Source organism: Ranitomeya imitator, chromosome 3, assembly GCF_032444005.1.
Source record: "Ranitomeya imitator isolate aRanImi1 chromosome 3, aRanImi1.pri, whole genome shotgun sequence".
Lineage (NCBI taxonomy): Eukaryota > Metazoa > Chordata > Amphibia > Anura > Dendrobatidae > Ranitomeya > Ranitomeya imitator.
This window is the reverse complement of record NC_091284.1, coordinates 475543646-475566434: the sequence shown is the minus strand read 5'-3', so window position 1 is coordinate 475566434 and position 22789 is coordinate 475543646. Positions and strand designations below refer to the sequence as shown.

The window sequence follows — 22789 nt, the reverse complement described above, 5'->3', positions numbered from 1 at the left end:
AGCGGCCCATATCTACCTCCTCAGCGTCCTCGTTCACCTCCGCGATATCGGTACCGGCTCCCGATGCGGTGGTGAGTGTATGGGGAAATCTAAAGCGGGCGCCCGTGATCCCTCCAGGAGAATTCCTGATTTCTTTGCGGCCACCCCACAGCCACCGCCGAAATCCAAGATGGCGCCGTCCTCCCCCAGACCTTCCCGCTCTTCGCAACACAACGCTCAAGCGTCGCAATCAAGTGGTGCGGCGTTGCATCCAGGCGGAGCAGCGTTGCATTCAGGCGGAGCAGCGTCAAATTCAGCTGACGGTCCGGTAACTGCTGCTCTCCTCAAGGGCCTACTTGGAGACCTCAGAACCTCCATTCAAGAGGATATGCGCTCTATGTTGGCTGAACTAAGAGGGGAAGTGGTGGAGTTGGGTAATCGCACGGACCGCCTGGAACGCAAGATGGCGGAGCTGGTCTCTTCCCATAACGATCTCTGGGACGCTCATGAGACCCTGCAAACCCTGGCCACTAAAACCCACTCTAAAGCCCTGGACCTGGAGGATAGGTCCAGGAGAAACAACATCAAACTCAGAGGCATTGAGGAATCTGTCCCTGCAGGAGATTTGAAACCATTTTTGCAGGACTTTATAGCTGCAGCTCTCCCTCAGTTTGCTCCAAAGGATATCATAATTGACCGTGTGCACAGGATCCCTAAACCGTCTGGCCTGGGTCCCTCCGTCCCAAGAGACGTGCTGGCACGCACACACTTTTACGAAATGAAGGAAGATTTTCTCCAGGCTCTAAGGAAGAATCCAACCCTCCCTGGAAGATTTGCACACATCTCTGTTTTCCAAGATCTCTCTCCGGGTACTCTGGCCCTTCGGAGGGCCTTTGCCCCCTATACTACTATCCTCAGAGAGAAAGGCATCCAGTACCGCTGGGGGTTTCCTACCAAGCTCCTCATCCGCAAAGATGGATCGATCACCACCTGCCTGATGCCATTTCACGCAGCTTCCGCTCTCTCCAAATGGGGTCTCAACTCCTGATTCTCCGGTCTCTGTGAACCTGTCTAGGCCTGGAGGTGGCGGAGGCTCCAGGGCCCGCATTACTCCGGACTGGGAGGTGGCCTGAGCCCACTGCACCTATGGTTCCTGGCTATTTTCCCGCACGGATTTATTTTGTTTTCTTTTTTTCTCATTTTTTAAGCTGCGCTGGTCCCTCTTTCGAGTGTATCCGCAGCATTTGTTTGCCCCATAGGTGAACTGTTTTTTGATTCTCACCTTTTGGACTCAGGGTTTCCCTGAATGGACCTCGGTCCACTGGTTTACTTGTTATCTGTCGTATGTCTTGTTTGTATCTCCCCCTCTCTTTCTCCCCTTCCTCCAGTTTTCCCACATGTATGCTCTAGGTTATTGGCCACATGTCTTATGCTCTCATACACAGGTTATCGGTGTTCGGATGACTGCAAAACTGTTTATATAAAAATAGGGATTTTTGTGTACTCACCGTAAAATCCTTTTCTCCGAGCCATTCATTGGGGGACACAGACCATGGGTGTATGCTGCTGCCACCAGGAGGCTGACACTAAGTAATACAAAGAAAGTTAGCTCCTCCCCTGCAGTATACACCCTCCTGCTGGCCCCCAGCTAACCAGTTCGGTGCAAAAGCAGTAGGAGATCAATAGCAACATATAAACGTATAGCATGTAACATTATAAATGAGAGTATAACATATCAAAAGATAAAACAAAGCATAAGCTAATAACAGGGTGGGAGCTGTGTCCCCCAATGAATGGCTCGGAGAAAAGGATTTTACGGTGAGTACACAAAAATCCCTATTTCTCCTTCGCCTCATTGGGGGACACAAACCATGGGACGTCCCAAAGCAGTCCCTGGGTGGGGACAACATCAGATCAGGCCGTGTAACCGCTACTTACAAGTGCGCCACCGCGGCCTGCAAGGTCAGCCTGCCCCGACTCACATCTGTAGAAGTATGTGAATAAAAATGCTTCAAGAATGTATGCGGACTGGAGGAGTTCGCAAGCTTGCGGTCGTGCTTGCCGAAGTCTGGAACCTAGAGCCCTCAGACAGGGAAATAGGCTGAAATCTAGCTCGGAAGGACTCCTGGATGGAGAAAACAATCCACCAGGCTAACCTGGCCGAAGAAACAGCTAGCCCCTTCCTGCGACCGTCAGGAAGCCTACTTACCATCGAGAAAGCCAAGTAAAGCGTCCAACCCTTGGCAGGACGCCATTCTCGATACGTACCACTCGAAGTACACACTTCTTCCAGATTATGGAGGATCCCTTCCGAGGTGTGTGGAGCGGAGTCGAAAGAAATGAGAGAACGATTCCCCTGCCACAGTGGGAATACAATACCACCTTGGCAATGAGGGAAGGGGATGACCTGAGGGCAACCCTGCCTTGAGGTAATAAGGAAAAAAGACAAAGAACAGAACGTCGAGTTCCGAAGACTCATCAGTAGGACAAGAACGCAGAGAAAGAAGGGAAGAGACCTTCCCTGATAGTGAAGGCTGTCCGGATCCAAAAAAGAAGTCCACTGTAAGATGCCCAGGAACGTTAGGGTCCCACGGATCTAACGGTACGCGGAAGGGAAGAACTACAGGTTAAAGCTCCCTGCGAGAAAGTCCATCTTTCCAGTTTTGTCGCAATAAGACGGAAAACTAGAAGAACAGTAAGCGAGCAAACCCTGACATGGTCAGTGCGGTTCTCCCGGGATCCCTGGAGCCCTTCCTGCTTCCGAAAAAGATCTCAGAAGTAGAAGAAGAGGAGATATAGAAATTGGTACCGTGGAAGAACAGAGCAAGCACTGCGATGGTCTTGGAAGTCAAGGCCAAACCATGAATCGGAGTACATTGGCGTTCAGCTTGGACGCCATCTGACCTACATCTGGAGTAGTCCAGTGAAGGCAGATCCGATGGAAAACTTCTGAGTGAAGTTCCCACTCACTAGAGGAGAAAACCCTGACGGCTGAATATGTCTGCCGCCCAGAGCTCTACTCCAGGGATAAGTACTGTTGAGATCCCTGAATGAAAGATCTCGGCTCATCAGTAGAGAGAGAGATACCTGGGCCATGGCGCTTGACTGTGGGTACTTGCTAGATGGTTAACGAGTGGCACAGCCGTGGCGATATCCAACTGAAGACCCGCCTAAGGTAAGTGGGCCTGCTGTAGGATTAGACGTACCGTTCAGAACTCCAGAGAAATGATCGGGAGAAGAAGACTGGCCTTGGAATTCCCCCAATGGCCGTTGGATCAGGAGAAGGCTCTGGGAGAGGAAGGAGCTCAGAGAATACTCTTTGAAAGCCTGATAGATTTGCAGAAAACAAGCGCAGCGAAGGAAACTGCTTCCATTGTTGTCCAATTCCTCAGAACCCTCCTAGCGAACTGAATGAACCGAGGGAATGAGAGAACAAGTGCGCAAGCTCTTGGAGAAGAGCCACGACCTTGACTCGAGAGAGAATAATCATCCTCAAAGAGGATCTGCTGAACTGGGAAAGAGGAAAAGAAACTTGTCTAAGTTCAGCTGCCAGCCCAGAGAAAGGGTATTGCAAGAGATATAGACGACTCAGCGTAGTCCTAGAAGAGCAGCTACAAAGTCGACCAAATAGAGCAGGACGACCATGCTTCTAGGGTGCAAGAAGCACACGACAACCAACATGACCCTTGCGACCATTCTGGTGTGGTAGCCAGGCCGGAAGACAAGAACGAGACTAGAAAATGCTGTTCGCAAATGGAAAGGTGAAGAGATTGTTGTAGCGGGAAGAAATAGGCATGTGAGGGTAAGAATCCCGAATGTCTAAGGATGCCAGAAAAGTCCACCTCTTTCTGATGAAGTAATAACTGAGCGGAGGAACTCCATAAGAAAAAAGGAGGACCTTGACCAAGGTTGTTAGATTCCCTCCATTTAGGAACCAAGATCCCTTAGATCTAGGCTATCCTGGACAATGCTTCCACTGCTGGTTGGGTCTGTAGAGGAGATACGATCCCTTGCTAGTCTCCCGCTCAGAAAAATAGATTGGCCGGCTATATTGTTGAAGACGAAGTAGTAAAGGTCTCTGACCAGGAGACCATTGGTCAAGCAACCCATGTGGCGGCTAAGGGAGGGAAAAGCGCTGAACCCGAAACCACAAGACGGAACGAACTAGGTTTGCTATCCGACCGTCTGTGGTATCTTAAAAGATGATACATCAGGCAGGGATACTGGTAGGTATACCACAAGAAACTCTACCCGGATAAACTGCCAAGAGGTAGAATGCGGGACTGCGACCAGCAGGTCTCTAGCCATCGTCGTGCAGAGTAGAAAAATTAGGAACCCTCAATCCACCGTCCTCTTAACAGGGACGCGGAGAGGAATCGTCCGCTTTCTTGCATCATCCGCTAAATAGTGATGATAGAAAAGGAGGGGGGGGGGTGCTTGGACACCAAAAATGTGTGCCTCCGTACATCCTCAGAGTAGAAGTCCCCGAGTGGACCGGGCAGGTTGTCTGGCGTTAGGCCTGAATGCAGAAGAGGATACACGGAGGCGACAATCCATATGCTCGTCTGTTGAAGGTGTGGGTGGAAATCGGAGCCCCTTAAAGGACCCGTCGCCATAAAAAACCGACCCAGAATGGCATCCAACTTAGAGGTTTCTGTCCAGTGCATCGCCCGTCAACCTGTTGATGATATAAAGAGAGAGAGTCACTCTTTCTCAGAAGCTCTGGCAAATCAAGGCAATATCCGATCCATATTCCGCATTGTTCTCAACAAAACATGGGGGAGAGATCAGGAAAAGAAAACTTCCATTTTCTAGAACCTGTACGTTATTCAAGAATACTAGCGGCCCCTGCTAGCCGACGACTCCCATTGTAGGATAGGGAGCATGTTGAGTGCTCCAGAGTTCAGATAGGGAGACCAGTTTAGGATTGCTGATGTGCCCTTAAGGCCAGTCAATACTAGTCATGCGCCTTTAAGACCAGGGAATACTGGTCTTGTGCCTTTAAGAGGAGGACATACAGTTCCTGTGCGTCATGTGCCATTAAGAACCAAGGCCTACCGGTCATGTGCCTTTAAGAAACAGGACGAACTTGACATGCACCTTTAAGTCCAAGACATACTGGTCATGGGCCCTTAAAACCAGGGCCTACTGGTCATTTGCGTTTAAGACCAGGGTATACTGGGCATGTGCCTTTAAGACCAGGGCATACTGGTCATGTGCCTTTGAGACCAGGGCATACTGATCATGCGTCTTTAAGACCAGGACATACTGGTCATGTGCCTTTAAGTCCAGGGTATAATGGTCACGTGTCTCTAAAACCAGGGCATACTGGTCGAGATCCTTAAAGAGCAGGGCGTACTGGTCACCTTTAAACACCACGGCATACTGGACAAACGCCTTAAGACCAGGGCATACAGGTCATGTGCCTTTAAGACCAGAGCATACTGGTCATGTGCCTTTAAAAACCAGGGCGTACTGGTCATGGGAGTTTAAGACCAGGGCATACTGTTCACTAGCGTTTAAGACCGAGGAGTACTGGTCACGTGCATTTAAGACCAGGGCATACTGGTCATGAGACAATAAGACCAGGAAATACTGGTAATATGCCTTCAAGGCCAGGGCATACTAGCCAAGTGCCTTAAAGGCCAGGGCATGCTGGTCACGTGCCCTTAAGGCCAGGGCATACTTGTCATGTGCCTTTAAGACCAGGAATACTGGTCGTGTGCCTTTAAGACCGGGAATGCTGGTCATGCTCCTTTAAGACCAGGAATGCTGGACAAGACCGGGGCATTTTTTTTTTTTTAAAAGATTATGCCAGAGGTGGGACCCCATGAGGGGAACTAGGTACTCTGGGAGGAGCCGGAATAGGCGGCAGCGAAGGCTCCTGAGCTAAATTGATAAAGAACTATGAGAAATGTGACCGGCTCTGCTGGTAATATGCCCCTTTTAACCTAGGGAACCCTTAAGACCAGGAAATGCAGGTCAAGGGTTTATGAGAAACACCATGGAAAAAACTGGGGAAAGTTGGGCTCGAACTTCCGAGTAGTTGGAACACAGCATCCAATAACGGATCCAATAAATCTCCGTTCAGTAGCAGCACCTATAAGCCCAGCGACCACTGGGCATTGAAGCGGCTACTGGGCACGAGTCAAGCCCAGCGGCCACCGGACATGAGACTCAAAGACCAGGGGACCCGAGAGAATGCAGGTCCCAAGTATATAAAACCGTGATGTTAGACCCTTTATGCTGCCGGACGTGCGGGGCTGCGGGGGAAGGGAGCGATTCACCTTACCGGGATTCTGAGTCCCCCGACTGGAATAGCGCCGACTACAGCGCTGAAAACCGCCGGCAGCAGCCCCATCCAGAAGAACTAGGGACCGGAAACTTCTGGGCTCAGGGAGAAGATGGCCGCCGAGAGCTCGTCCTGCATGAGAAGCGCCAGAATAGGGGGGCGGAGCCGCTAGAGTGATGCAGGCGGGGGGCGGGGATTCCCGGAATGCGGCCTAAACAGGGCCGAAGCCGGGGACTAAATTTATAGACTCGGCTGGCGCGCACCCGCGGACTGAAGGGGAAAGGACCGCTAAGCTCTGTGGGGACCCTGGCGCTATGGAGCCCACCTATGACCGCCAGAAAACTCAATTTTTCACGTGCACTTACCCCATGCTGCAGGTAGAGCTGAGCCAGGGAAGATAGGACGGTGTAGGGGTTGGGGAGCCTCCATCCACCATCCCTGCAGAAGAGGGGTGGAGAGGAACCGTCTGCCTCCTTCCATCATCCGCTTTTTCAGTGGTGATGCAGTGGGGGCTGCTCGGACGCCACGTTGGAAGGTGCCTCTGTACAGCCGAGGGTAAAACCTGGTGGACAGGGCTGAATGTCCGGCAATAGGCCTGGCTGCAGAGGAGGATACTGAAGGTGAAACTTCAGTGCTCGTCTGATAAGGGAGGGGGGAGATCGGTGCCCATGAAGGGGCCAGTCGCCCCTAAAATCAGCTCAGGCAGTGGCTTCCCACGTCGCAGGAGAGGATACGGAGAGGTGAAACTCCCGTGCTCGCCTGTTGTTGGTTCGGGGGAGATCGGACCATGAAAGAATCCGTCGCCCCCTTCGTCCGTTGTAAAAGGTAAAAAAGGTAAAAAGGAAAATTCTTTGGGTCTGAATAGCAGACCCGTCCGTGTGCCTCCTACGGACACTAAGCAAGAACTGGTTAGCTGGGGGCCAGCAGGAGGGTGTATACTGCAGGGGAGGAGCTAACTTTCTTTGTATTACTTAGTGTCAGCCTCCTGATGGCAGCAGCATACACCCATGGTCTGTGTCCCCCAATGAGGCGAAGGAGAAATGACCTTTTTGCTCTATGGGCTCCTGCAAGAAAATTCTGGCAATTAATTTTCAGAACCAAATCACAACTCTTCTTTAATTTATGTACTTGCATCTTCAAGTGGCAAGAGGTGAAGGCAGCAAGACTCTACAATGTAGAAAATGACAAACACTACTAATAAGCCCATGTACTTTATTTCTGGCTCTGGAGGTCATGAATACAGTGAGAAGTGTTGGCAGGAACTGTACAAGCACTGAAATGCTGCCCACGGTACACTTTACATCACCAATTAACAAGAAGCAGATACAGAGTAAAGCTTTCCTGCTAACCTTTATAAAATATGTAGGCACAAATCAAAAGAACAATGGAAAAAAGCACAGTCCTGGGGCAGGGAATATGCATAAATAGTGATTTTTTTAATTCATTCTTTTTACAACAGAAGATCCAAATTTAGATGCTGCAGAACGTCGATGCTGCAATGCCAATTTTACAAGTAAAAAAAGAGAACACCTGTAATAAAACATTGGGACTAGTTGTTTCCTTTTAAAACAGAAGCCAGTGTGTGAGTGGTATTTGGGTGGGCAGGCACGCCGGAACTCTGGGGATGTGTAAAATTGAGCACTGTCAAACCAGTGTAAAATTTCTTGGTTTCTCATGGAAAACAAATTTAAACTACGTTTATTTTCTTCTTCCAAACCACAGGTTCAGTATCCTTGGTTCTTCTCTTTGCAGCATTTCACCTCTTTACAAGTTAGAATTCCTCTGGTCTCCAACAGTTGATAAAAAGCCTTAAATGATTTCAAACACTTTTTTCAATTCGACTATGAGTTGCCAGTCTGTTTTCTGCATCTCATCTCTGAACCAATTTTTTAAAGCATCAATCGACTGCCGGGTGATCTGGAATAAAAGCAAAGCAGAAAATTAGGAAAATACAAGAGAGAAGAACGTTACACGAGACAATCAACAGCAACCTCTGGTTGGGCCCAGTCCTTTTGTCTGCCCTTATTCACACGGAGGTCAACATTGAAACATGGTAAGGTTTTAATATTAGACAGTGTAGGACTGTCCCGATCAGAGTTACCTTGACGCGGTGCGATGGCTTTTGTGCTATTTTTTGATCAAAAAACAGTATTACTAAAAACTCTGTTATTTAAATGCACTTTTGTTTTTTTACTTAGTTACATTAGGGTTTTTGCTTACTTTTTTTTTTCTCTTGTAGGCTCTAGTTAAAGTAGTTCAAGACAGTCTATAAACATGGTAGTCTAAGTGTCTTCTACTTGAGCCTCAATAGCTAGACTATGGTGAAGCTTGGTCCTCACTAGTGGTCCATGATCAAGTCAAAAGTAAAAAAAAAAAAAAAAGGAAAATCTCATTTGTCACGATCAAAATACAATAATAAAATGAGCCTAAAGTGAAGAAAATTAGGCTTTGTGCATATCTATACCCTTTCTGAATATTTACAGCTTTTTTTGGTGTAAACCTCAAATGTATTCACATGGTTCCAATCACCCGAGGCCCAAAGTGTGAACTTTGGCTTTTATTGGGCTGTTATTTTTTTTCCTTAATCATAGACATACACTTTTTGAGCTTAGGAAGTTTAAACATCACAGATTATGATACATAAGTTTCTATATTTTCAATGTGAGAACATACCACTGTATGAAACATATCACAGTTTAAAAGCAGTGGCTGAGAAGTTAGCCTTAAAAAGTTATTTTATTCCAAAAGCACATGGGATAACTTACTGACCGCTGGGGACCGAGTGCGGAGACCCTTCAGTGATCCCAAGAATGGGGCTCTAGATCCCAGGAGGCCATACTCTACTTTCTCTGGCAGACGCATAGACAATGAATAGCTCATAGGTCGAGCATGCACTTTTCTGCTTCGTTTAAAACAGGGCTCAGCAGGCCCTAGTTCTCTTGGGGGTTCCTTACAGATAGGGGATAACTTAATTTTGGGATTAACACTACTAGAACTACCGATGGAGTCATTTTGACTCCTCGCAATTTTTATTTCTCTTCTGTGACTACATTTTTCCGAATTCCGGCTTGAGACTCGGTGACTTATTATTTTTTGTCACAAAATCTTTTTTCGCATCCTAATTGAGTAATTTAAAAAAAAAAACGTTTTTTTCAAAATTTACCTTCAATTACCAAAGGGAGTCATTTTGACTCCCTGCTATATCTTGCTAGTCTTTGTCGCTAAATGTTATTATTGCTTTTAGTTTTCATTTCTTGTATGTTTAGAATGATTGTTGGCTTAGACTTAGAATAATTAACATTTTTGCAAATATACTTCACATACACAGGACATCTGTCAGTGAACCAATGAACTCTCGAGTGGACTACATAATTTCTGTAGAATACGGCCTGCTGTTATTCTAATTGCTCATATGGCTGGAAGAACTGCTCTAAAGCCTGACGATATTCTTGCTATTTTGCATTCTATATACTGTACATTCTATAAACTAAAGTTACAACAATACCAGGAGCAAGAAACTCTAAAAATAAACAAAAACAAGCCAGGAGTCAAAATGACTCCATTCGGTAGTTCTAATTCTGATTTTTTTTTTTTAAAAAGTGCTATTTACTGTATATTTTGGACTATAAGACGCACCGGACTATAAGGCGCACCCAGGTTTTAGAGATGGAAAATTGGGAAAAAAATATTTGAAGCAAAAAAATGTGGTAAAATATTGAATAACATAAATAACATACTATTATATGTGGTGTTATTATATATAATAGTATGTTATTATGTTGGAAGCTGCGGGACCAGTGTGGTATCTGTACAGTACTATATGAAGATGCTGGAGGGTGAGTATAAGAATGGGGGCACAGGGCTTATATTGAAAGCACCACTCCAGCACTGCAAAATAACACTGGAGTGCTGCTTTAAAATCCCATGGGAGAACTATAACTCCCAGCATGTCCTGCAGATCCTATGACATGCTGGGAGATATAGTTCACCAAAGGAGTGGCAGAGTGCTTTATTGTGTTTTGTAAAGACTAACCTCTTAAATGTGGCAGCCAGCCACACTGTGGTGAGGTAAAAGCATCCCATGACTGCACATAGAGCCTTCCCTCGTTTCCTTTCCACAGCACAGGTTATGAGGAAGCTGCAGATTCTAGTGGAGAGGCTGAAGGACCTGTGATGATGTCAAGAAGAGGGAGGGCTCTGAGCTGCCATGTGATGCTCCAGGCCGCCCACTCCTGACATCAAACAGGTCCTGTTTGTGCACAGCACTCAGCGTCCAGCCCAGGCATGGCAGGCAGGTATGCAGCGATCTCCTCTCTCCCCTGCTGCTGCCTCCTCTCCCCCAGACACTCAGACCTCCCCAGCTGCTGCAGGAATCCGTGCTGGAGAAGCCATGTGTGTCCCCGCTTAAGTGCAGTATTCATTTGCTGCTCCCGGTTCACCGCTCAGCTGATAGGTGGGCGGGGAGCCGCTAATGAATATTCACTGCACTTAATCATCCGGACCACATGGTTTCCCCAGCACTGATTCTGGGCAGCGGGGACATCCTGAAGTGGGACAACAGTGCGATCCCACTCACTGCTGCCCCCCTCCCCACATGCTACATCCGTACCATAAGACGCACCCACACTTTCCTCCCAAATTTGGAGGAAAAAAAGTGCGTCTTATGGTCGGAAAAATACGGTAAATTAAAACAGGGAAGTGTGGGCGTGCAGGAATAGGAGTAGACCAACTGAAGTTCTTTCCTACAGTATTTAAAATTGGCATATACCCTGGGAAAATTGACTTCGTAATCACACTAACAGACCTAATAACTTACCTTGCTAACAAGGAAATCTGTAGCCTCAAAATGTCTTCCAAACATCTTTGGAGACTCCCCAGGGATAGGTTCTATCTTCACACATACCTCTTGGCCCTTTTTTGCTGCATCTACAGTTTTGTGGTTAATCTCAATACTGGTAACTATTCCGATATCTACAAACTAAAAAGACAAAAGACAAAAATTGACCTCATAAAGCAGACTGCCAAAATGGAAATTGCCACCAGGTTTATGACACCTAGTTTGGGAGCACCAAAACGTAGAGACAGGGACCCCGATTTCAGTTATGTATACTTTACTGGGCTGCTTAGTGTAGACTACATAAAATCACTGAATTATCAGCACGACATTATCATTAAAAGGACTAGTAAACTGACTGCCAGGTAGTCAAGCATATATATGAGCTCTCCAGAACCCCGCCCACACCACTGATTGGCTGCTTTTAGACTGTACACTGTGTATGAGCAGAAAGTGACCAATCAGTGGTGTGGGCGGGGTATACAGTACTCAGCATTCTAACAACTGCTGGATCTGCAGCAGATAATATAGATTATATCAAAATGACAGCAAGCAACACAGTACGTGATACATCGCTGGAATCAGGGTATCTGCCCCTATATTATACTGCTCTCAGATGGGGTACTAAAAACATGGTGAAAGATTCCACTTAAAAGGGATGTCTGTGCCTCTCACTTCTGCATCAGGAGGTGAGCTGTACGGATAATACATATGCACATACATGTCAGGACACATGCACAAAAAGAAAGCATTGCTCACCTATCCTAGTCAACAGAATATATCAAGGTTGCATGTGCACCAAATGTATCTAATTTTTAGGGCATACACTTAGCTAAGGTTCAGACAAACAGGTAATATGTTGTACTAGATGGTGGCCTGATTCTAACGCATCGGGTATTCTAGAATATGCATGTCCACGTAGTATATTGCCCAGTCACGTAGTATATTGCACAGCCCACGTAGTATATTGCCCAGTCACGTAGTATATTGCACAGCCCACGTAGTATATGGCCCAGTCACGTAGTATATTGCCCAGTCACGTAGTACATTGCCCAGTCACGTAGTATATTGCCCAGTTACGTAGTATATTGCCTAGTGACGTAGTATATTGCGCAGCCACGTAGTATATTGCCCAGTGACGTAGTATACAGCACAGAGCCACGTAGTATATTGCCCAGTTACGTAGTATATTGCCCAGCCAGGTTTGTCACAGTTTAAAAAATAAAAAATAAACATATACTCACCTTTCCAAGGGCCCCTTGTAGTCCACGGCAGCTTCCAGTCCCAGGGTTGGTATGAGCGCAAGACCTGTGATGACGTCGCGGTCACATGACCGTGACGTCATGGCAGGTCTTTCTAGCGCAGGCGCGCAGGGCCTGTGATGACATCGCGGTCACATGACTGTGACGTCATGGCAGGTCCTTCTCGCGCAGGGCCTGTGATGACGTCGCGGTCACATGACCGTGACGTCATGGCAGGTCCTTCTCCCATACCATCTTTGCCACCGGAACCTGCAACGGAAGATGGCAGCTGGCGCGAGCGACTACGGAGGGAGAGTATAGCAGGTTTGTTTTTGTTTTTTAAATTATTTTTAACATTACATTTTTTTACTATTGATGCCGCATAGATAGCGTCAATAGTAAAAAGTTGGGGACACACAGGGTTAATAGCGGCGGTAACGGAGTGCGTTACCCGTGGCATAACGCGGTCCGTTACCGCCAGCATTAACCCTGTGTTAGCGGTGACCGGAGGGGAGTATGCGGGCGACAGGCACTGACTGCAGGAAGTAAGGAGCGGCCATTTTCTTCCGGACTGTGCCCGTTGCTGATTGGTCGCGGCAGCCATGACAGGCAGCTGGCGAGACCGATCAGCGAATGAATAACCGTGACAGACAGACAGACAGAAGGACAGACGGAAGTGACCCTTAGACAATTATATAGTAGATACTAACATATCATTAAGTATCGAAATTAGGCACATGTTTTATGCATAGTATTATTCAAGGCATGAGAAATTAGATATTTCAGGTAATTTTCTTTGCATTTAATAGAGGATAGTCTAGTAACTAACGGGCTCATAAACATAGGATAGCATTCACATGAATGACCAAAATGTTGACTTACATTTTTACTAGGTACACATATGGGTGTTCCCTGTTTAAGCTGACCAGCTTCCACAATCACTCCCATGACAATTGGATCCCGAGAATTAAAGATGAACTGTGGAAGAATTCTGATTTTACATGGGAATACAGCAATATGTCTGAAAAAAAAAAAAGGGTAAAAAGAAAAAAAGTCACCATCTAAGTCTATATATAAAAAAGCATCCAAAACATGCATAACAATTGCTAATTGTGACAGAATAAAGCCGTTTAAAAAGGGGCTTTCTATTGAAATCAAACTGTCATTTCAATAGGGAAGCTCAGCAGTGGGCAAAGCCTGTAAAGTAAACCTGTCATTTGCAATCAAATACTTGTAGTAGCATAGGGGTAGGGATCCGCTTCTCCGGCCACTGGGCAGAATCCCAGAGACCACAGTCCTCAGGCCAGCAGCCGAGTTCTGACTGCTTAAGGCCCTTTAGTTTCTTCTTATTCTGCAAGCACAGTGTTCACTACTGAATGCTATGGCATGTGCAATGACAGATTACGTCCTCACACTAACCAGTGCCAGTGTTTGGCCGGAGTTAGAGGGCAATGCACTCCTGTCCCGTAGAGGAAGACCACAGTGGCAGCACAATGTCTCCTGTGATATCTATGCCTCAGCCCCAGCCCATCGTCTCCTGTGATATATATGCCTCAGCCCCAGCCCAGCGTCCCCTGTGATATCTATGCCTCAGCCCCATGCCTCTTGTGATCTATATACCGCAGCCCCATGTCTCTTGTGTTGTATATACAGCAGTCTCAGTGTCCCCTATGTGATTGTGTACACGGCAGTCTCGGTGTCCCCTATGTGATGTATATACAATAGTCTCAGATATGATGTGTATGCTGAAGTCTTGGTGTCTCCTATGTGATGTATATGCAGCAGTATTATTCTCCCCTATGTGATGTATATACTAACACCTCCCATTGTTTGAGTTCTATAAGAAACAGCTCCAGCCATCACCTTAGGGGCGAGTTAATTAAATGTTTGACCAAATACAGCAGGGTAATTTTGTACAAAAGGGCCCTTGGCAAAAAAAAAAAAAAAAGTTCCCCCTTTTTTTAGGGGGGGGGGGAGAGAATTTTTCTGGAGATTTTTTTGCCCTGTCAGAAGCATTTAAATAAAAAATGAAAAATGTAGAGACGATAAGCTGTGCCACTCACCCAACTAAAAATATCAATAGACTATTCCAAATTTTCAAATAAAAACAGCATGTAAGTCAGTAAAAACCGGCAAAATAAGGACAACAGACATTCTGGGTCCAGGAAGAAGTGCCAGTTGGGCGCAAAACTTTTGTTGTCCATTTGCAGGTCTATTGATATTTTTACTAGGGTAAGCTTTGCAGTTTATCCTCTCTATATTTCTCATATTGCTGAACTGCCTATATATCTGCTGAACACCACATGAAATCTAGGGCATGACTGTATATTGTGTGTCGGTATTTATCATTACCTCGATTTAAAAAAATAAATAAATAAATAATTCTTGACGTATGCAGAACAACAAATGACGGCAGGCCCACTTTAAGCTTCTCTGCATTCATCATAGTGGAATTCATTTGAACAATATGCTCTAGATCAGAGGTCCCCAACTCCAGTCCTCAAGGCCCACCAACATGTCATGTTTTCAGGATTTCCTTTGCATTGCACAGGTGATGCAATTAAGACTAAGGAAATCCTGAAAACATGACATGTTGGTGGGCCTTGAGGACTGGAGTTGGGGACCTCTGCTCTAGATTGTTCCCTGTGAAACCTTTGATTAGACACGTTTGACATTCTCACCATTAAAAGTACCGTATATGCTTGAGTATAAGCTGACCCGAGTATAAGCCAAGGCACCTAATATCACAAAAAAACTGTGAAAACTTATTGACTTGAGTATAAGCCAGGTATGCATCATCCCCATCTCCTGGTCTGCGAGCTGGTCTGTGTGGCTCCCTCATTCCCATCCTAGTTTGCGTGGCTCTGTCATCCCCAACCTGGTCTGCGCGGCTCCCTCATCCCCATCCTGGGCTGCGTGGCTTCCTCATCCCCATCTCCTGGTCTGCGTGGCACCCTCCTCATCCTGGTCTGCGTGGCTCCGTCATCCCCATCCTGGGCTGCGTGGCTCCCTCATCCCCAACCTGGTCTGCGCGGCTCCCTCATCCCCATCCTGGGCTGCGTGGCTCCCTCCTCATCCTGGTCTGCGTGGCTCCGTCACCCCCATCCTGGTCTGCGTGGCTCCCTCATCCCCATCCTGGGCTGCATGGGTTCCTCATCCCCAACCTGGTCTGCGCGGCTCCCTCATCCCCATCCTGGGCTGCGTGGCTCCCTCATCCCCATCCTGGGCTGCGTGGCTCCCTCATCCCCAACCTGGGCTGCGTGGCTCCCTCATCCCCAACCTGGTCTGTGCGGCTCCCTCATCCCCATCCTTGGCTGCGTGGCTCCCTCATCCCCATCTCCTGGTCTGCGTGGCTTCCTCCTCATCCTGGTCTGCGTGGCTCCGTCATCCCCAACCTGGTCTGCGCGGCTCCCTCATCCCCATCCTGGGCTGCGTGGCTCCCTCATCCCAATCCTGGGCTGCGTGGCTCCCTCATCCCCAACCTGGGCTGCGTGGCTCCCTCATCCCCATCCTGGGCTGCGTGGCTCCCTCATCCCCATCTCCTGGTCTGCGTGGCTCCCTCCTCATCCTGATCTGCGTGGCTCCATCATTCTCATCCTGGTCTGCATGGCTCCATCATTCCCATCATGGTCTGCATGGCTCCATCATTCCCATCTCCTGGTCTGAGTGGCTCCCTCATCCCCATTCAGCGCAGTGAATATTCATTTCTCTTTAGCATCGGGCAAAGGCTTTATCCGCAGCAGCCGGCTCCTGCCTCTTGTGATCTGCTCCACAGCTGCCCCTCTGTCTTCTGTGACCCTCACTTGAGTATAAGTTGAGGGGGTTTTTTCAGCACAAAACATGTGGATACACTGGATACACTGAAGACCATATATGGAATAGACCTAGCATGGACCTATCACAGACTGATACAATGGCTGCTGAGAAGAAACACACTCTTCCTGCCTGTTACATGATCTTTTGTTCATACTAATAAAATCCAGTTCTGTGCCAGCTCTTGCCGAGAGAGGAGTGCACATCTGACCCTGCGTCCAATGTCTTTCTTTTATGCATGCACTTGGCTCATATTTATCAGGTCAGGGGCAGGCAATCACTAAGATCTCACTTTAAGAGATCACCCCAATATTCTATATTATTAATTGAAGTAGAACTGGTCAGTGGGTTGGAGAGAGGACATCGGCAGTGGAAAGAAGCAGACTGCTAAATAAAGTATGGCACCAAGTTACGGTAGGAAAGGCTGAGTATTGGGAGCCTCGAGGACTTACTTGAACTCTTCTTGCTTCTGTTTCTTGTAATCCTGTCTATATTTGGTAAAGGCATCAAACAAGTGATAGATGATTTCAGCACTAAAAATCCGTACGCCTAAACTGTCTGCCATTTCTTGAGCTTCTCTTTCAATTCTTACATCAAAGGCTAATATTACAGCATACCTGGGGAGGGAAAAAAAAAAGACGGATTCAATGCCGTACTATGTAAACTCAAAAGCAAATAATTTGCCATCTAATAACTCAGTATAAATAGAGTTTGCCGGAGACTCATAACATATTTTCCCATTATATAAATAGCCAATAACCACACTACTGCTTGCTATGTGAGAGGAAGCAATAAAAGGCACGTATTGAAATTAAGGAGTCAAAAAAGTAATGGACAGAAAACATCTTCATAGTGAGACACGTGGCCAGGACTCTACGTTCTACAAGCGTCTCAACGTTTGGGATTCTCCTCTACAAAAACGTAAATGCCTTAATAACTACTCCTTCCCGCGATAGGTAGTATAACCTGACAACATTCCTCCCAAACCAACCGATCATATGTGAACTATTCCATTACAAACTATTGTAAAGTCATGGCGAAAAATTGAGAGACTGACAAATTTTGATTCACAACATTTGCTGCTTCTGTGGTTTTAGTGCAATAAAACAATTTCACAAGTTTTGTAGAATTTAGAAAAACAAGGTTTAACACTGTAATTGACTTTTTACAAATATCCAAGAAGTATTAGCATGCCGAGATGAGGAGACTTAAAGCCGCAATGCTCCTCAGGGAACTATGCTAATTATGCAAATTGTCTCTTCTGAGAGGAAGAGAACTAGAACTCTAGTGCCACCTATTGGAAGGTAGCAATCCTACAAGTCAATGTTGACTTTACATAAACTTTATGTATTTCCCATTAAAGCATCACCCACTCATTCTATAAACTGTACACAAAACATGCATCGAAACTTACTGAGGATCATGCTCCAACATCACAGAGGCCTTCATGACATCTCTTTTATGTACAGGTCCAATATTAATTCCAGCATACTGTATGGATGGAAAAAATGGACATACATCAGATAATAATCTTTATTTATATAACGCCAACATATTCCGCAGCGCTTTACAGTTTGAAAACAGTTTATCAGATGAAAAATCTACTAAACTAAAATTGCCCACTACAAAACTTTATGTAAACCGCAGCCTGTTATAGCACATGAACCCAAAAAAAGGCATAGGAAATAGATGGAATGGTCAATTAAAGGGACTGTCCCATGAAGAAGTATTAAAGTAGCACTCCCATGAATCTGTTTAACTTTCAGTCCCTTTATAACTGTTATATAAAATGTGCGGCTGTTAATATACTTTTTTTTCCGAATCAGATAGATTTTTATTAACGAAACTCAAACAAGGAAACAGAGTCCAGACATTACAATGTCCAACAAGGTCACACATTTTCAATTACAGCGCATCCCCTCCCTCCCCCTTATAGAAACATCAGCAACAAATACTCAGAAGTACATCCTTCCTTTCGGGATCATCGTCTTTCCACCCACAGTGTCCACAATGCATTGAACGTTTTTCCCTTTTTCTTTTGGCGTAAATACCTTTTTCCATATTTACAATAAAGTCTGATTGTCTAAAAAATTATTGTATCGTTGGCGGTTCTTCATTTATCCAATGCCTAGCTATTAAATTACATGCAATGTATAACAACCTAGCTATCGCCAATATGAACTGATTTTGAATCTGAATCTCCTTCCCTATAACCTAAAATACAAACCCCAGGATCCCTCAATTCTACAGTCATACACTCCCTCTATAGTGTTAATAACCACTGTCCAGTATGAGTCCGGTGTGAAGCACTGCCACAACATCTGTAAGATCCCAGCAAACAAAACCTTTAAGACAGTATTAATGTAAATACCGGTGACCGCAGGCCTGAATAACCCAGCCATCACAGGCCCCTGACGAAGCCCACGCGAAACGCGTGTAGGGGTACACGTGCGGCGGACTTGGCAGCTATGGGTAAGAAAAACTAAATTGCACTTAATATTCTATGTGGATGCCATGGGATGATATTGGTAATATGGTATGCCACTATATGTCACTTTGACTGTATTAGTATACTCATGGTTATCCTTGGTACGGGTATGAGGATATAGATTGTACTGGATGCACGAGTACTTTATTAGTTTCTGATTTTATCTTACCCTGCTGCCTTGTCTGTCTGCATGTGGTTTGCTGCACTTGAGTCCTCAATTCAAAGGAGCTTATGTCCTGACATTATTGTGTTATATTTTTCAGTGCCATATATGTATAGTCTCAATAAACTATTTTGATTTTATTATCTTTTGGTGGATTTTTTTCACTCCAATTTTTTCCTTGTTTATCTGTAAGTTCCCAGCCTGACAACGAGGGCATACAGAAGTCTGTCTCGGTCCTGCCCTATATAGTCTTTCAGGGGTCCTGTACACTCTAGGGAACATATATTTGTGAGAGTCTACCTGGCTCACTCAGTGACAATTGGGGTATGTATTCCATAATCGCCTCCCACTTATCCTCTTCTATCGGTCCCAATTCGTCTTCCCACTTCTCTTTAGCCTTAATCAGGTAATTGATTAAAAAGGTGTGCATTAAGTCCTTAGAAATACCTGCCATAACTCCTTTTGTTCCCCCGTCACTACACACGTAGTCCACCAATATGTATTTTTGACCATCATAGAAACAGTGTTACTCTGAGCTAGGCAAGCGTGACAGAGATGTCTATACTGGAAGCTACAGGTCTCAGATAAACTACAGGAGGAATATGAGTTCTCAAAAGTCACTAGTCCCCGCGAGTCCTGTAATTGGGACAAGTATTGAATTCCTTCCCTCGTCCAGTTTTTAAATTCCCCCATTTTGTCAAATTCAGTCAGTTTTGAATTTTGCCATATAGGGGAGTAATTAGTCAGGGCCCCCAAGCCCGTAATACTTTTAATCTCCTCCCACACCTTGTGTACCAGGGCCAGAGTGGCGCATGACAGTCCCAGTTTTCTAAAACTACCTGCCTCCAGTCCTTGAACCAATGAGTCTCTCCCCAGTACCCGAGTCAATATCCGCCACACCGAACCCGTGCCTTCTGTCTCTCTCCATCCCCTCAGCTGTTGGCTGTTAATATACTTACCATAGTCACCATAGTCTCCAGTACGGTTCCTACACCGACTAACCAGAATACACAGCATCCCACGTGCGGAAGGGTAATCACTAGTGATAAGCAAACGAGCTCGGATAAGGCGTTATCAGAGAACGTTCAGGTGATAAGAGAGTACTTGGCATGATCGAATACTATGTTCGAGTCCCCGCAGCTGCATGTCTCGTCGCTGTTCAACAGCCACAACACATGCAGGGATTGCATAAAAAAGGCAATCCCTGTATGTTTTGCGGCTGTCGAACAGCTACGAGACATGCAGCCGCGGGGACTAGAACATATAGTATTCGAGCACGACGGAGACACTGTTAGAACCCAAGCATGCTTGGATAACATTATCAGAGAACGTCCGCTTATCACTAGTAATCACTTTTTCCAACGTGTTCTCATGACAGCCTTGTTTAGATTCTAGTAGGAATGCACTGAAAAAGAAACTGTCCACAGAAGATGCCGAGTGCTCCATCGAGTCACAGTATGGGTCAACTCGTGAAGATACGGACTAAAGTGGCACCGGTAATATTTACTGTAGGTAATAACCCCTTTAAATTAACCATCATAACCATTTCTTAGGCCTTTTAGGAGTTCATATATGAATAAAACCATAGCAAAGTCTGCTGTACCTACAGAAATTGAAATCCTACAGAGTACGGGTTGTGATTAAGCCGTCATTTGCATATGCAGAAGAGGTTTTTTTGGCAGCATAGGTATGACAGACCGTATAGAAAATAGAAATCTTACTGGCACTTCTGAGGTTTTCAGAAATTCAAGCAGAGCCTCCAAGGAGCCCAGAGTGGATGCTTGCACATAAACTCCCTTCTCTTCCAACTTGATAGCATTCAGTGTCTGCTTCAGCTCATGGATGAGCTCATCCTTACAAAAGACACAATGTTATAGCTCTTGCCATTGGCTCTGAGACACAAGGAATAATCGGAAAGTTGCCTAATGGAAATGTGATCATTTACAGAACGAAACTTACCCTCAGGACTGGGACTTCATCGTCTTTATGAGCAACCAAAAGTGGCAAACCTGCCAATGTTTTCTCCAAGTCCTTGCCCAAAATCTTCACTCCCTGGGCAGCAAGCACCTCTTTGTGCTTTTCATACTGATTCTGAAACAATGAAGGGAGACGTCATCAACCATCCGGAACCGATCTTACAGTTTTATTCAAGGTGAGACAGACCGGTTTTATGGGGTGATTTATAAACCATGTGGTGTACATGTTAAGGTTATTCTGGTTATTCTGGCACTATTAAATATTGCAACCACATTCAAACAGACAAAACCTTACTTTTTTTCTGGCAGCAGAGCTATGCAAGAACATGTTTTTATGGAAAGGCTGAAGTTTTCATTGGATCCATTTTGGGGTACGTACATAAATTGCTTTACTGATTTTTTTTTTTTTTTGGGGGGGGGGGAAAGGACAAACAAAACACAGCAATTCTGAAATATTTCACAAACATGCATTAACAATACAATTGCTATAATAATACACAACAATAAATCACTTACCTTTACTCGCAATTCTTTCATTGGAGGAGGAAGCAAAAGTCCTCTGATCTGTGTGACAATTGGCCCTTCTACTCCTGGAACAATGACAGTATCTCCTTCTTTTAGGCGTCCATTGATCAAGATCACATCAATGGTCGTACCCATGCCTGGAAGAGCCTTCACCTAGTGAAAATATTACATTTGTATAAAAAGAAGTTACATCTTTTACAACAAACAAGATCAAATGTAGTTTTTTTTTTTTTAATTTACATACCTCCATTACTTGAGCTCTCAGCTCCTCTGAATGGGCCAGTCTCTTATTAAGCATAGTCTGAGTGAGATCCACTAGGAGGGAGATCAGATTGCCCATGCCATCTCCAGTATGAGCTGAGGTTGGGACCAAAGACACAAATGTGCGTGGATCTTTATTCTCATAAAACAAGGCGGCATTTAGGCCCTGGATTAAAACAAGAACTGCAAATTACTCCAGAGTTTAAGTTAATTACACAAAAAATAACCATAACTCAAGAAGTCAAATGACACAACCAGCAACCCAACTTACTGGTTCATTATGTTGTCATATCTGATGCAAATCACTTGATGTTAACCCCATCTGCTGGTATGTCCATGGAGTATAGCCTATTTAAACAGGCTGACCACAGCCATAATCCACTCGTTTATTAGCCTGGTTAGACCAACCAACCACACTTCCATGAGCACAGAACGATAGCTAAATTGATTGTTCTTTGCAAATAATACATCTGTGCTGCTGAGAACGATTATTTTTAAGCTTGCTTAAAAATCACTTCACCTGACGATCAAGCATTTTTTGCTTGTTCGTCAGGCGATTACAGGCATTCCTAGGAACGCTTGTTTTCGAATCTTAACCTTTTTACTTGGGCCCAAAGTCAAGTCAAATAAAGGGTTGTCACAACAGGAAGAGACACCAAATTATACATTTCTATGAGTGAATACATTTAGAAAAGAGGCCCTGTCTGGTGAAGCCCTGCAAGTTTCACCTAACTAACACATGGTTTAAGTGTGAACCAGTGTTACATTTTATCCCATTTGAAAGAGAATGTCCCACTAAAAGAGGGATTTTTGGTACTTAACATAAAATCTCCTTCTTGGAGCCTTCATTGGGGGACACAGGTTACCATGGGTGTATGCTGCTGTCGCTAGGAGGCTGACACTATGCAAATAAGGAAAAAAAAATAACTCCTCCTTGGCGACGAACAGGTTGCGGCCTTGCAAACCAGCAATGCCGAAGCCTGGTGACGAATGGCCCAGGAAGCTCCCACAGCTTGGGTCGAGTGAGCCCTCACCCCCGGAGTAGACTGTTTGTTCTGAACATGGTATGCCTCCAGAACCGCTGAACGAATCCAATGTTCAATTGTGGATTTAGAGGCTGGGAGCCCCTTTCGACAACCTTCAGATACGACAAACAGAGGATCGGACTGACGAAAAGAAGCAGTCCTGGAAAGATAGACTTGAATAGCCCTTACCAA

General features: G+C 45.5%; 1 protein-coding gene across 1 annotated transcript in view; it reads right to left on the bottom strand.

Moving 5' to 3' along the window:
- Nucleotides 1-7469: 7469 nt before the first annotated feature.
- Nucleotides 7470-22789, bottom strand: part of EIF5B (eukaryotic translation initiation factor 5B) — a 92450-nt gene continuing 77130 nt past the window's right edge. The window contains exons 16-24 of the mRNA XM_069757523.1: nucleotides 21556-21738; nucleotides 21303-21464; nucleotides 20770-20901; nucleotides 20532-20663; nucleotides 17574-17650; nucleotides 16612-16776; nucleotides 13229-13367; nucleotides 11088-11249; nucleotides 7470-8188 (exon numbers count right to left, since the gene is read on the bottom strand). Coding sequence (XP_069613624.1) covers nucleotides 8081-8188; nucleotides 11088-11249; nucleotides 13229-13367; nucleotides 16612-16776; nucleotides 17574-17650; nucleotides 20532-20663; nucleotides 20770-20901; nucleotides 21303-21464; nucleotides 21556-21738 — 1260 coding nt within the window. The 3' untranslated portion in view covers nucleotides 7470-8080. The remainder of the gene's footprint in view (nucleotides 8189-11087; nucleotides 11250-13228; nucleotides 13368-16611; nucleotides 16777-17573; nucleotides 17651-20531; nucleotides 20664-20769; nucleotides 20902-21302; nucleotides 21465-21555; nucleotides 21739-22789) is intronic.